The sequence below is a fragment of the Elephas maximus genome, chromosome 16, assembly GCF_024166365.1.
Source record: "Elephas maximus indicus isolate mEleMax1 chromosome 16, mEleMax1 primary haplotype, whole genome shotgun sequence".
Lineage (NCBI taxonomy): Eukaryota > Metazoa > Chordata > Mammalia > Proboscidea > Elephantidae > Elephas > Elephas maximus.
The window spans coordinates 7570458-7584016 of NC_064834.1; the positions used below are offsets into that span (position 1 = coordinate 7570458).

The 13559-nt window shown below is 55.6% G+C and overlaps 1 protein-coding gene across 11 annotated transcripts in view; it reads right to left on the minus strand.

Annotated features, from left to right (window-relative positions):
• ZMIZ1 (zinc finger MIZ-type containing 1) overlaps nucleotides 1–13559 on the minus strand; it is a 258230-nt gene that overhangs the window by 24629 nt on the left and 220042 nt on the right. For 10 of the 11 annotated variants that reach the window (XM_049855866.1, XM_049855867.1, XM_049855864.1 and 7 more), the window contains 4 exons: nucleotides 3760–3874; nucleotides 2583–2800; nucleotides 1390–1588; nucleotides 208–498 (listed from right to left, as the gene is read on the minus strand). In XM_049855866.1, the coding sequence (XP_049711823.1) occupies nucleotides 208–498; nucleotides 1390–1588; nucleotides 2583–2800; nucleotides 3760–3874 (823 nt within the window). The remainder of the gene's footprint in view (nucleotides 1–207; nucleotides 499–1389; nucleotides 1589–2582; nucleotides 2801–3759; nucleotides 3875–13559) is intronic. The other variant, XM_049855860.1, reaches the window with a different exon arrangement.

Here is a 13559-nt window from a genome sequence, read left to right on the forward strand (position 1 = left end):
GGGGTGAATTGTTGCTGCCATTTTTCAAACGAGGAAATAGACTCAGGGAGGTGACGTGACTTGCTCAAGGTGACTCAAGTGGCAGGGCTGGGGTTTTCCAAAGGTCAATCCATGCCCTTTCCAAGACACCACCCACAACTCTATGCCCTCAAGCCCCACATCCTCAGCCCTCTCCACCCCGCCCGCCCCTCGCTCTGTCCCACTCACCTCTCCCGGGTACGGTCTCTTTATGCTCTGGATGGGAAGGGACTGGGGCCGCGGGCCCGGGTACGTCTGCTGGGGCATCCGTTGCCCATGCGTGCCAAAGGGGCTGATGCCGGGCGGCCGGGGCTGGTTCATGCCCATGGGAGGGCCGCTTATCCCCGAGGGCGTCATGCCAGCTGCCATGCTGGCGGGGTTCATGCTGCCCCCCATGGAGGCAGGCCCCCGTGGCCCGGGCTGGTTCATGAATTGGCTGTTATACGCCTGGGTGGGACCCATCTGGAAAGAGGAACAGACCTTCAACAGGAGAAGAGAAAAAAAAAAAAAAAAAAAAAGAATAAAATGCCACATGCATTGAGAGTGCAGGGAGGGAAGGTGGGCGAGGCAAGAGGGCTGGGTGGGGAGCAGTCTGCCGTGTGGCTGGGCTGCTGACCAGTGGAGCTGGCATCCTGTGCTCACTGCTGCCCTCTGCAGGCCACACAGGAAAGACGCCGCTCAGCTTGGGGCTATGGGAGTGGGGTGGGGTGGGGAGCAGTCACTCTGATGCAGGCAACATTTCCAGGAAGCAGGCAGGGGATGGGAAAGTGTGCAGGGGTGGGGAGGGCACAGGAGGATGGAGGCGGGGTCGCGAGTGAGGCTGCAGCCACTTCCTGGAAGTTCCCACTGTGACCTTGGTTTTGGCCAGTGGAGACAAACCCTCTATCTACAGTCTGGGGGCCCTGCTTCGCCCCCTGTCCGCTGCCCCCTCCCTACGCCTCCTGTCCCTCTCCTCACACCCGCCCCGTCCTTCTGAAGGTCTGGGGAGCAGAGCTGGGACCTGGGAGAATGCAGAGATGGGGTGACTAGGAGTGCACAGGCCTTTAGAGGCCACCGCGGGGAAGACTGGAAATGGCTATTTTTAGAGGCTGAGCCCATTCCTCAGGAGTAGGGGGCCCGGAAAACAACGCAGAACCTCTCTGCCCATGCAGACAGATGGAGCCACCAACCGACATGGAACAAACGCAAGCACCCAACCACACACCCTACCTCCCAACCCCACCAACACCCACATCCCAACACACATACCTTCCACATGCTTCAGAGAAAGCCCAAACACCCTGAGCCCTCCCTGGCACACACGACCCCGCGGGCACCAACACCCAATTCTGAGCAGGTGGAGAAGGCGGGACCCGGCTGGTAGGGCCTTACCGGTCCATACTGGTTTATATCCTTGTTCTGGGTTTCTTGCAGGGCTGCCACCGTGGCTGTGGCCGTGGCCGTGGCCGTGGCCGCTGCGGCTGCCACTGCTGCTGCTGCTGCGGCAGCCGCCGGCTGAGTGAAGTCGGCGGGCGGCCTGGTGTGCGGAGGGATGCCCATGCCTGCCGGGGCGTTGGGGCCCCCAGGGTAGCTGCCGGGAAGAATGGAACCGTTAGCTATACCCTGCATCTAAAGATGAATGCAGAACAAGCCTCGGGCTTGTGAGGTAAAGGACCACATTGTGCCCAGGTCTGCCCTGCCCCCAGCTCACAGATGGGGCAAGGTACTCTAACTCTGGGCCTGCTGCAGTTGGCAACCATGCACCCCACTGCTGTGTTCCTGGGGCCCAAGATGGGGGCTGGGCAGGGTGCACCCCCATGAGTACTAGTTGCTGCATCCACACGGCCGCCACCCTCCTGGAGGGGGACAGCGAGCCTCAAGGGACCTGAACAACATGCCCACGTGTCCACTGGTGGGTGACAGAGCTGGGTGCAGCTTCCAGCCCGTCTGACACCAAAGCTTGTGTGTTTAACCACTAGATGGTCCTGTTCTGCCAGCCTGGGTCCGGAAACCCAGCTGGGTTGCGGTCAGACCCCGGAGCTAGAAGGGGTGCACAGAGGACTGGGTGCCTCTGCTTTCTGAGCCTGTCCCACTTTCTATCCCAGGGGCTCTTCTTGGGGGTCCCAGCCCCTTTGTCCTCTACTTATGAACCCAGGAGCTCCCATCCTTCACCAGTTCTGCCGCCACGCCCATACGGCAGCAGGCCGATTTTCTGGTCGCTTTCTCAGGGCAACAGGACCCACCTTAGCTGCCCTTCAACTCTCCCGGCCCAGGGCTCTCAAGGTCTTCCAGTGCATGAAGACATGCGACAGGGAGGGTCACTTAGAGAAATGAGGACAGTGGCCCTTCTATCCTGATGGGCCTCACAGCTGTCAGAACACAGCCCAGCTGCTGCCTCATCCAGGCCAGCCCTGAGAGTGGGGCAGGGTCGAGCCCCTGTGAGTGATAGGACAGCCAATAGTGGCAGGGCCTGCCCTGGCCGTCCTGCCACGAAGTAGGGAGCTGGGGTTTGAATGGATGGGAGGGAGAAGGGTGGGGCTGATGTGCCAGGTCAGAAGGCCATTGCCCCAGCCAGCCCTGCTCACCTGGCCCCGAAGCCCCCGCTGCCGGGGTAATTGGGCCGCCCGTACATGCTCTGCTGGAGGTAGGGCTGAGTAGGGCCAGCCTTGGCTGAGAACTGCTGCTGCTGCCCAGCAAACTGCGGGGAGTTGAGGCCGGGGTTGCTGGTGGTCATGCCTGACGCCATGGGATTGCCGCCTGGATTCATGGGATTGTTGGCATTGGCCATGGGGTTCCCGAGGACCTGTGGGCAGAGAGAGTGAACATTACCCACAGAGCCCCAGGGAGTGTGGAAAGGAAGAGGGAGAAACAGATGAGGGGAGAAAGAGGAAAACAGAAGGAGGACAGCTGAAGAGGAGGAGGAGGAGAAGGAAATTCAGCCTGTGACCGGATGCAGGTGAGCGCTTGACTGAGGCCCACAAAGCCAGGCCAACTCCGGTGAGGAAAGCTGAGGCCGACCAGAGGCAGTTGGTCCTCACCGGGCAGCAAGAGGGGAAAGAGATGGCTTCTTAGCTCCCCCTCCCCAAAGGGGCATGGATGCTTGGGGCTGGGCCACACAGAGGCCCTGGCTGGGGCTCTGTGAGGGCAAAGAGAAGCCCAACTCGCCAGCTCTGGGGGCAGCAGGATCCTGGCCAAGAGGCCACCCAGGCCCAAGACCATAGAGAAGTCCCCAGCTTCCTCCAGGTAGGAAATCAGCCCTGAGTCTTCTGCATGGGAGGCTGGGCAGGGGAAGCCCCTGCATCGGGGCAAATGAAGGAGTGGAGAAAAGGGGAAGGAGCAAGGGGGCAATGAGAGCGAGAGGGGCTTCTGTCACACATTTAGGGCACAGCATTTTGTGAAATCTAACCCAGGCCATCCACGGCCACAGACCCCAGACTTTGGAGCCCTGAAGCCAACAACACAAGAAGTCCTACTGTTTATCTAACCAAAGTAAACGTGGGCTGGGGAAGAACCTCTGGCTGTCTGTCAAATGAAAGCCATCACCTCAGAGAGGTTAAGGATGGGGACAGTCCCCAGGGGCCCAGCTGCTGCTCTCCTGTGGTGGGTGTGGACCCAGCTGGGTGTGCCCTGAAAGCTGGTCTTTCCAGCTAAGCAGCCTATGAGAACGAGGTGGGTTGGCTTGGAGTGGTGACCAAAGGGCCTAGGGATTAAGGGATACTTTTGTCTGGGAGGGGCTGTGATTGAGGCAGGGCAGGCTCTTACCTGGCTCTGGGACGTATTGGTCACTCCCCAAACTGTGGTGACCACAGAGAGGGAGCCGGGAGGCTGGTTGGTATTCTGCTGCCAAGGGACAGAGTCATAGGGAAACGACCCATCACTGCAGAGGGAGACAAGAGGGGTGCTCAGGGGCTGACAGGCTCAGGCGGAGGCACAGCCCCACCACCCCGCCTTGCTGCCGCAGTTCCCAGCCAGTCCCAGGCGACCCCCATCCCAGTCAGGTCTGGATCCCCTGGGCCCAACGTGGTGCCCGGTGCAGATCAGGGGCCTGGGTGGTGGCTGTGCAAAAGGGACCACCTCCCCCATCACTATCGTCTCACCTGAGCCCCGAATCTGCAGGCCTCAGAGGCTATGGAGGAAGTGGGGAGCCCCACAGGCCCCACCTAGGCTCCGCCTCCTACCATGCTCTGAATCCAAGTGGCTCTCCAGGAGGAGCTCTGGTCCCCCAGCAGCCAGCTTCCCCGGGGACTTCCTGGTTCCTTCCCCGTAATGGTGGAAAGGTCTGAACGGAGTCTCCGCTCTTCTGCCTCCCTCCAGACACCTCACCAGCCTAGCTGAGGTGGCCTTTGGAATGCAGTGTCCTTCTGTCACTGCCTCGCTCCCCAGCGACCCTGGACAGTGGGGTGCTGGCTTCCCTGCCACTGTCCCTCCTACCCACTCTCATATGTACACCTGCCCTGCTAATCTCCCTAAAACACTGAAGATACTTTGCACAATCAAAGACCTTCAATAGCTTCCAGTGTTTACAAGGCAAAGTCCAAGCTCGCACTTAAGAATTACTTACTCCGCTAGCTAGTTCCACCCTGCCTGGCCTTCCTGCCTTGGCACCTACCTCTCCCTGGAGCTGTTCTTGAACATTGACCACCCCCGCCCCCCACCGCCCGCAACCCTTCTCCCGTCTCCCTGGTCCTTCACTAGGCTCAGCAGTTCACATCCTGTTCAGCGAGAATTCTCTGAGGAGTCCCCAGACATCAGGGGTGAGGACTTTATCCTCAGGCTGAATGCCCTGCTCTGCACACAGTAAGTGTGCAACAATGGCTTCCTGTGGAGCAGCTGGTGGTACAAATGGTTAACGTGCTCGGCTGCTAACTGGAAGGTTGGTGGTTTGAGTCCACCCAGAGGCACCTCAGAAGAAAGGCCTGGTGACCTACGTCCAACAGAGTGGCCACTGAGAACTCTGTGGAGCACAGTTCTGCTCTGACGTGCATGAGGTTGTCATGAGCTGGAATCAACTGGATGGCAACCAGTTGCCTGGAGCGTGTCCACCCTGGCCGAGGCCCTGGATGCCGGGTCAACCAGGGGTGGAGGTCCTAGGAGGAGAGGCAGCCCTCACTGAGAGCTGAAGCCAGGTGGCAGGGAACCCCACCACTCTGGGCCTTTGAAGAGGGGCAGGGCCCTGGGTAACAGGCAGGCAGAAGGGAGCCAGGGGCACACTCCACCCAGGGAAGCCCTCGGCTCCCTGCAGAAGTGGTGTCTGGAGGGCAGGACCACTCAGCACCACACTTCCTGCTCACACCTGCCTTCCCTGGCCTGGGATATCCTCTCCCTCCAATTCTCTGCCCGGCTCGGCCCCCGCTTCCTTCTACTCTCTGCTCACATGCTGTCTCATTGGTGGGCCTGCCTGACCTCCCGGTATAAAGGAGCAACCCCCATGCTCCCTTGTCCCCTTATCCTGGCTTTTATATTCTCCTCATTGCATGCTGCTACCGTCATGATTATGTATTTGCTTACTCTCTATCTCCTGCTAGCATAGAAGTTCCGTGAGAGCAAGGATGTTTGTTTTGTTCCAGGTGTTGCCTCAGCACCTAGAAGGGTGCCAGCCCTTAGCCAGTCTGTGGGCCACCAGCAAGTTAAAGGGTTAATGAACGAATGTGTCAGCCCTGTCCCCTCCTGCCCTGGGAGGCTGGCTGTATCTCTGGACCCAGCAGAGACCCTGGAACCCGTGCTCTGCCAAGCCAAATTGTGCACGTTGCAGGCAAAAAGGGCTGAGTTCTGGGGAGTTCCGGCCTCACCCTCCATGGGGGTCCCAGAGCAACTCAGCCTCATTCTGCTGCCGGCTGAACCAGGCCCCCCAGCTCAGGACTCTCGTGCAGGTCACGAGCCTGCCTGCCCTCTCTTCCTCATCTGTGACAGGAGGCAACCGTGACGCCCCTCCACAACTCTCAAGAGGGGGCTGTGACATCAAATTAGCATTTGGGGAAAAGAAGTCGGCGGCGGGGGGAGGGAGGTTAGATAAAAGGGACTACTATCAAGAGCCAGCACACAGTACGAGAATCTCTCCTTGAACTTGTCTGGTTTTCTATGCAAACTCGTGTGCACCCAGGTTGCAGTGTAACACGTATGTTTACTCAAGGCCGTCAGTCGATTAAGTGTGAACAAGACGGGCCTCGGTCGCAGAGGTCTGCTGTGGCTCAGAGCAGAAGGCAGATGCACATGTCAGCAGTACGCGGGGAACGTCAGAGCCTGAATCTGGAGAAGAAGGCTGGCTACACGGGGGTACCCTGCCCCCTCCTTCCCTCCCTGCCAGCCTTTCCCACAGACAGACGCACACATTCTGCCCCTGGGGGGCTGCCTGGAGACTTGGGGGTCTAGAGGGATGGGCAGGCAGGAGAAGGAAGGGAAGCAGGCAAACAAGCCTGTTCCTTGGGGAAGGGCCTCTGTTCGCCCAGGGAGGGCACTGGGGAGCCTGGGGCCTCACCTCATCCCGGGGCGGGCACCTTGGCCTCATAAGGGTCCTCGGAGTATGGATTTAAAAACAAAGAGGAAATGGCTAAAATGACAACTGTGATGGAATATATATATTTTACCACATAAAGAAAAAAAAAGTAAGCTGGAATTCTGAAGCTGATTTAAGGCTTGCTTTTATTCTTATTTGGGCATATAAATCAATTTATAAAGGACCCTCTGCAAACAAACAAGCAAGCAAGCAAACAGGCCAACAGAGAGGAGGCCCCTGGGAGCCTGCTTTCCTGCAGGCCATGTGCTAGCAGAGCCTCGGTCTTGCCCACCGGCTCTGGCCCACAAGTTCCCAGCAACCCCCCAAGGTGATGCCCAGTTGTGCCCAAGGCTGCCATCCTTTTAGAACACGCCTGCCCAGGCTCAAAAAGGAAAACCCCTCTTAGCCCCTGGGGTCCAGCTGGGCCTCAAAGGAGCCCAGGAAGCTGGCAGCTGCTGCTTCGGCACCTCAGCTCTGGGGAGGCCCCAGCTTACCCAGGGACACTGCGCAGGCCTCAAAAACAAGCTCCCAACTGCCCTGCGGCTCTGGCGTGGGCCTTGTGGGCGGAAAACGGCTCCTTCCTGTTTTACCCCCTCCACCTTAAACTCGGTGAGAAGCAAAGTGAACCCATGTTCCCAAACTGGGCAGCCTGCCATCGGCTGGGGCTTCGCCTCCAGGAGCGGAGGTGTACACCAACATACGTGAGCGTACATGGCAGGTGTGTGCTCACCTGGGGGACCAGGCAGGCATACGAGTGTGCAGGGGGGCATCGGGGACATGGCGCCTGCACACTGCAGCCAGCACCTGCTGCAGAAGCAGAAGTGTGGCCACGCAGTGGAGCAGCTACGCTGACACAGCTGTGACTCACCCTCCTGGGGAGAAGGCCCCCACCCCCGCAGGCCCACATGGCAGGCAGCTGGGACTCCATCTTCGGTTGAGCTCAGACACTGCCGTGAGGGGGCGGCTGCTGGCTCCCTACTGTTCAAGGATCATGGATGAGCCAGGCTCCTTGGCTCCTACCAGGGAGACCCACTGGCTGGGGAGGAGGGGGCTTGGGGTGACAAACGGAAGGTCTTTGGGTGTACAAATGGTTAACACAGTCAGCTGCTCACTGAAAAGCTGGAGGTTCAAGACCACCCAGGGGCACCTTGGAAGTAAGGTCTGGTGATCTGCTTCTGAAAAATGAGTCATTAAAAACCCTATGGAGCACAGTTCTACTCTGACACAAGGGGGTTGCCGTGAGTCAGAATCAACGGCAACTGGTTTACTGGTAAGGGTGCTTGTGGCAGGTGTCCTGATCTCCAGGCAAATCCTGATGCCCCTCTCTCCCCACACAAGTATTGTATCACCTGCAGACATGCCTAACTCAGGTGAGACATACGTGGCATTACTGGGGCCTCCATTCCTGGCTGCGGTTCAGAAGGGCCAAAGCCTCTGGGGTCTGAGCGCTCCGCCCCACTTACTACACCCCAGTCCAGTTGGTCCACTCTTCTGCCACAAGCTTCTCCAGCCCCGTCCAGACAAAACTGCCCCAGGAGTTCTGTTCCACCCTTGGCATCTCTGCAGTGTCCCTACCACACAAGGCCAATTATTCTTCCTGGTCAGGCTCCTCACAGAGCCTGTGCCACACCCATCAGCCTGCGTGTGGTGCACCCCTGCTGCTGTGAGCCCTCTCGTCTCTCCTTCTGCCCCAGGGACCGTCCCTCCAAGTTCCCCATGCCTGGTGTGATGCCTTCACACACCCACAGGGCTCAGGAGGCCTTTGTTGAACGAACAAAGTGCCATCAAGAAACCATCCTCAGGGTCCACCCTCAGAGGGCTGCCAGAGGGTCAAATCCACCCATTCATTCAGTCAGCCTGATCACTGATCCCTCCAGTGTGCCCAAGAGGGCAGCGGGTCAGTGGCAGAATTCTCGCCTTCCATGCGGAAGACCTGATTCAATTCTTGGTCAACACACCAGAAGCGCGGCCACCACGCATCCATCAGTGGAGGCTTTCCTGTTGCTATGATACCGAACAGCTCTCAGTGGAGCTTCCAGACTAAGACTGACCAGGAAGACAGACCCATTGACCTACCTGCTGGCAACACTTCGTTCTGTCGTGCGTGGGGCTGCCATGAGCTGGGGGTGAGTATACGGTAGCTAACAACAAAAACAAGGGTGTGTCCGCTACTATGTGGGGCCCTGGGGGCCAGGAACAAGGAAAGGTCCTGGCCCCCCAGGGGACAATGACCAAGAGGGAAACAGACAAACCTCCTCACTGTCTACAGCTCAGTGTCCTCATTTGTAAAATGGGGATAATGACAGTGAGCTAACACACGTCAAGTGCAGACAACAGTGTCCAGCACACCTTGGGCACCCAGGAACTGCTGGCTTCTCTTATTACCATTGTTGTTGTTACGATTCATTGAGTGGCTTCTAAATGGAAGGAATGACAGGAAGTGACTTTCACCTCAGGACTCACGGCAAAGTGAGCTGCAACAGACTTGTTTCTTAGGAAGCTGTGACTCACAGTGGTCACAAAGCCAGTCAAAGGCAAGGCCACTGGTTGGCTTGACCACATAACACACACCATCTCAGGGAACTTAGGATTCAGGAAGGCAGAGAGTGCTCCCTCGTTCGAAGACGGTGCTAAGGCGAGGTGAGGGAAGCGATACAGAAGTCCATGACAGTCCCAAGAACAGAGAAACCTTGTAAAAAGACCAGACTTAATGGTCTGACTGAGATTGGAGGGACCCCGGAGGTCATGGTCCCCAGACCTTCTTTTAGCCCAAGATAGAAACCATTCCTAAAGCCAACTCTTCAGACAGGGATTGGACTGGGCTATGGGATAGAAAAAGATGCTGGTGAAGAGTGGCCTTCTTGGATCAAGTAGACACATGAGACTACGTGGGCAGCTCCTGTCTGGAGGGGAGATGAGAGGGCAGAGGGGGTCAGAAGCTGGCCGAACGGACACGAAAATAGAGAGTGGAGGGGAGGAGTGTGCTGTCTCATTAGAGGGAGAGCAACTAGGAGTATACAGCAAGGTGTATATAAATTTTTGTATGAGAGACTGACTCGATTTGTAAACCCTCACTTAAAGTACAATAAAATTTTTTTTTAAATTAAAAAAAAAAAAAAAAAGGAGAGACCTTCTGGGGTTTCTCCGGGTAGTTGCTGGGGTGAATGACATAGGAAATGCAAAGTTGGGGCTCAGAGAAAATCCAAATAGTGCCCAGGAAGCAGTACATCTGCACACACTGGGGCACCTGCTTTAGTGTGGGTCAGGTATGCTGGCAAAGGTTCAGGGGCTCCACCTAAATGCTATTTGAGGCTAATACTCAAATGGCAGAGGGAGGCCTTGTAGGAAAGAGATTAACTACGTGGGCCCTGGAGTTAGGCTGTTTGGGGTCAAACCTCGGCTTTGCCACTGCCAACTTCTATGACCTTGGACAAACCACTGTAAGGCAGCTTTGACCTCCTCATCTCCAAAGGGGAATAAACACTCCTCTAGGATGAAACGTGAAGCTAGGTGTGGAGTTGAACACAATATCTGGCAGAGTCCCTGCTCAGCTGTGCTTATACCTTTTCTATTTCTCTAGCCTGGCCACAGGGCAGATACTCATTTTTACTCTGAAAGTGCTTAGAGTTTTGCAAATATGCCGTCCATGGGATGGCATTATCGTTCCCGCCTGTCAGCTAAAAATAATGTTTCCCAAGTCTTTGAGGCTTTCCTTACTGTTCCGCAACTATCCTTCTCTAGCTAGTGAACTCCTACCTATACTTCAAAGCCCTGTGTGAATATCCCCTTTTATGACTCTTCTAAGCAGAACCCAAGGCTCCCCTATATTCCTCAGCACTTTTTCTATGTTTTATAGAGAGTCCTTCACACTGTAGTTGTTATGGTAGACAGTTTATACATCTGTGTACCAGCCCTGGGGCACTGACCGATGTTTGCTGGCTGAATGAGAAAGAGAATAAGCAAGGCCCAGGATGAGGGAAGGATGATTTCTGGCTCCTGGGTACCCTCTGTGGCAGAGTCTACACAGACCTTCATGGGTGGAAGAGGTGGGGGAGGACTGGATTATTTCTTCCCTTGTACTTCTAACAGCCTCTTTATAAATTTGGGAGAAAGAGCCAATTCCCGTTTAGAGTATTGTCAGATCCTAATTAATTTCCCTGATCTGCTATATTGGTCCCATCTCCTTGCAAGGCTGTGGAGTTCCTGCTAATGAAACGCCAAGCCAGCGAGGAGCTGAAGCTCCCACCCTCTTTAATTTAGGGGAACCATTAACAGCGTTCTCCATCACCACAATTACTGGGGCCTGTTTCCTTCCCTCCCTGCCGTGAGGCTCAGAGAGGAACTTGTACAGCTAACTGCGTATCAGAGGGTCTTCACATTTTTCAGTAGGAAGGAGGAAAGGAAAAGATGCTTACATCTTGGCAATCTGGAGCTGATGGTGCAGTGATTTATGGGATCTTTCAATTCCCTTTTCAAAAGCTTTTGAAAAAATTTTATGTTTGTTTTCTAGGGGCAAAAAGAAGAGCCTACTACAAACTGAGCTCTAGGTACTACTATGCAAACAGACCTAAAAATGACAACTGTGAAGGTGGTGTGATGTGACTGAGGAAAGGAGAAGGCTGGAGATGGTTTTGATTGACCCCTTCTTTGTCATTTTGACCTTGAATGAAGTCAAAAGTCAAATGAGTGAATAACGAATAGTCCACAGGGCTCCCTGTGTGCCAAGCGTGGTGACAAGCCACTGTTAGGATTCCACTGTACAGAGGGAAAAAGCGAGGCACAGAGAGGTTAAGTAAGTGCCCCAGATTACCCAGTTAGCCAACAGCAGCACTGACACTCCATGTCCAGTGGGATGGCTGTGCTCCCAGCCCACCCGCTGGGCCCAGGGAAGCACGGACTTGCCCAGGGCCTGCTCCTCTGAGAGCTGCAAATCCCTCACCTGGAAATGGAAAAGGAAGGGGGGACCTCTTGATCTTGGAGTCTTCCCCAGATCTAACGGTTTTGATTGTAATCAAATTACCAGTGTAAACAAGATTTATTAGGCTTTTAATTACCTCTGCAGCACTGATTTGCATGTGGACAATGTGCTAATCACAATGGCTGTTTTAACTCCTCGTTAAAAATCTGGGCGAGGCAGGCAGCCACCCTCTGCAGCATCAAGGCCAGGTCACTGCAGGGCTGGAAGGAGACACAGCTGCTCTCTCTCCACTCGGAAGGTGTCCTCATGCCCCATAGAGGCCCCTCCTGCCTCGGTTCTCTTGTTCCTGTTCTGGACACCTTCTGCAGAGTACACAGGGCAGCACCACTTACGGCACCACCACGAGGATTAAACAAGAAGTGTGTCCAGAATGTTCCACAAACTGGAAAGCTCTAACCAAGTGTGTGGGACCACTAATACTATACTCCTAGGAACCATCACGTCACCCTCAGAAACTGCAGGGGGCGGCAGGAGTGGGCCCTTTCCTACCACCTGACCATCACCACCTACCCATGTGCAGGGCCACGGGCTCAGCAAGGTCAAGGTCTCACTCGGAGCACAGCCACGGGGTAGCAGAACTCAGGCCCAGACTTGACGCCTCTTCTTGCCCTCCCACACTGCAATGGACACAACCTGTGATGCCTGAGCTACAGAAATACAATAGCCAAAGGATTCTGCTATGCCCTCACCGTCTCTAGGGGAGGACTTCCAGGTTCTGGGGCTCCTGGGCTCACTCATCCTCTCCCGTTCGTATCACCAGAGACTTCAGACAAGGACCCCCAAGTCTTCAAACAGCCGGTGGTCATTGCCCAGCACAATCCTGACCACACCAATGTACTCAGTCCACCCTGACCCAACGTCTCCTTCATGCAAAGGCAATAGGGGCTTCCTTGTCTAAGTCATTCATAAAGCTGTTGATAATGATGGTCAGAATGGCTTCCTATCTGTGAAAGTACCCGACTTTCCCTTCCATTTCTTTTCCTTCTTGTTTGGGAAATTACATTAGGAGCTTATAAGGTGGTGGACCCAGTGAAGTTTTCCCGGAAATGGATCCCCCCGGAGGAAATTCATGAAGGTGACAAGCAGAGACCAGCCACAGTGTCCCCTGTGGACAGTCTGGGCTTGGAAAAGGGGCGTGGATTCTGGTCTTTGTTCAACTGACGAACACTCTCTGGCCTCAACTGCTCCACTAGAAAATAGGTGATAGGGTGAGGTATGGATCAGAACAGTGGATGACCCTCTCCCAAAAAGACCCTCCAAACCCTGTTAACAACCAGGCTCCACCTCGTGGACCCTTAATGAGGAGTAGCAAGGTGAGCAGAGAATCGCATGTTGCTGAATATCCCCGATGTACTATCCTGTGCTGCCATTTACTGGCTGTGTGTGCTCGGGCAAGTCACTTTCCCCCTCTGGGCTGTTTCCCTCCCAGCCTGACATTTGGGGTGGGAGGGTGGGGATGGGTGGAGTAAGGGGACATTCCTCTTTCTAGAATGCCTGCCACATCACTGCGCTCCTGCGAGGAGGCCTGTCCCATGGAATCTATCAGCCATTGATCAATGCTTAGCTCTCCTCGGCACTGTCCCATGGAATCTATCAGCCATTGATCAATGCTTAGCTCTCCTCGGCAGACGGCCTGAGGCCTCAGAATTCCTAGTCTCAGGAGCAGCCTGCTTTGCATTCACGGTCATTCCACAGGTAGGTTCAAGGAGCTGAACCGGAGGTGCTGGCAGTGGTGGTGGGGACTTGGTTCCAGTCAGTGGCTCTTTGGCCTACAGCGTTCTTGGGAAGCCAGTCTTAGCTCAGAGAATACAATTATCCAGCTCCCAGCCCAGCTCCTTCAAGTCAAGGCCCCATGTCCTCTGGGCAGCCACTATACGGTCAGCCTGACCAGGGCTCCTCCCGCTTCTAAGCCCTGAAGCCAGACCCACCAGTCACCAGCACAGGCCTGCTGCGTCCATCCGCCAGCTCCTGGGTGTGCCTCAGTGAGTCTTATTTCCCCAATAGGCCAGATTCAGTCAGCAACTTGAGCACAGACACCTCTCAATCCTGGCCTTCAGCTCAACTCAGCAAGGACCTGGCAGTGGGCTGGGT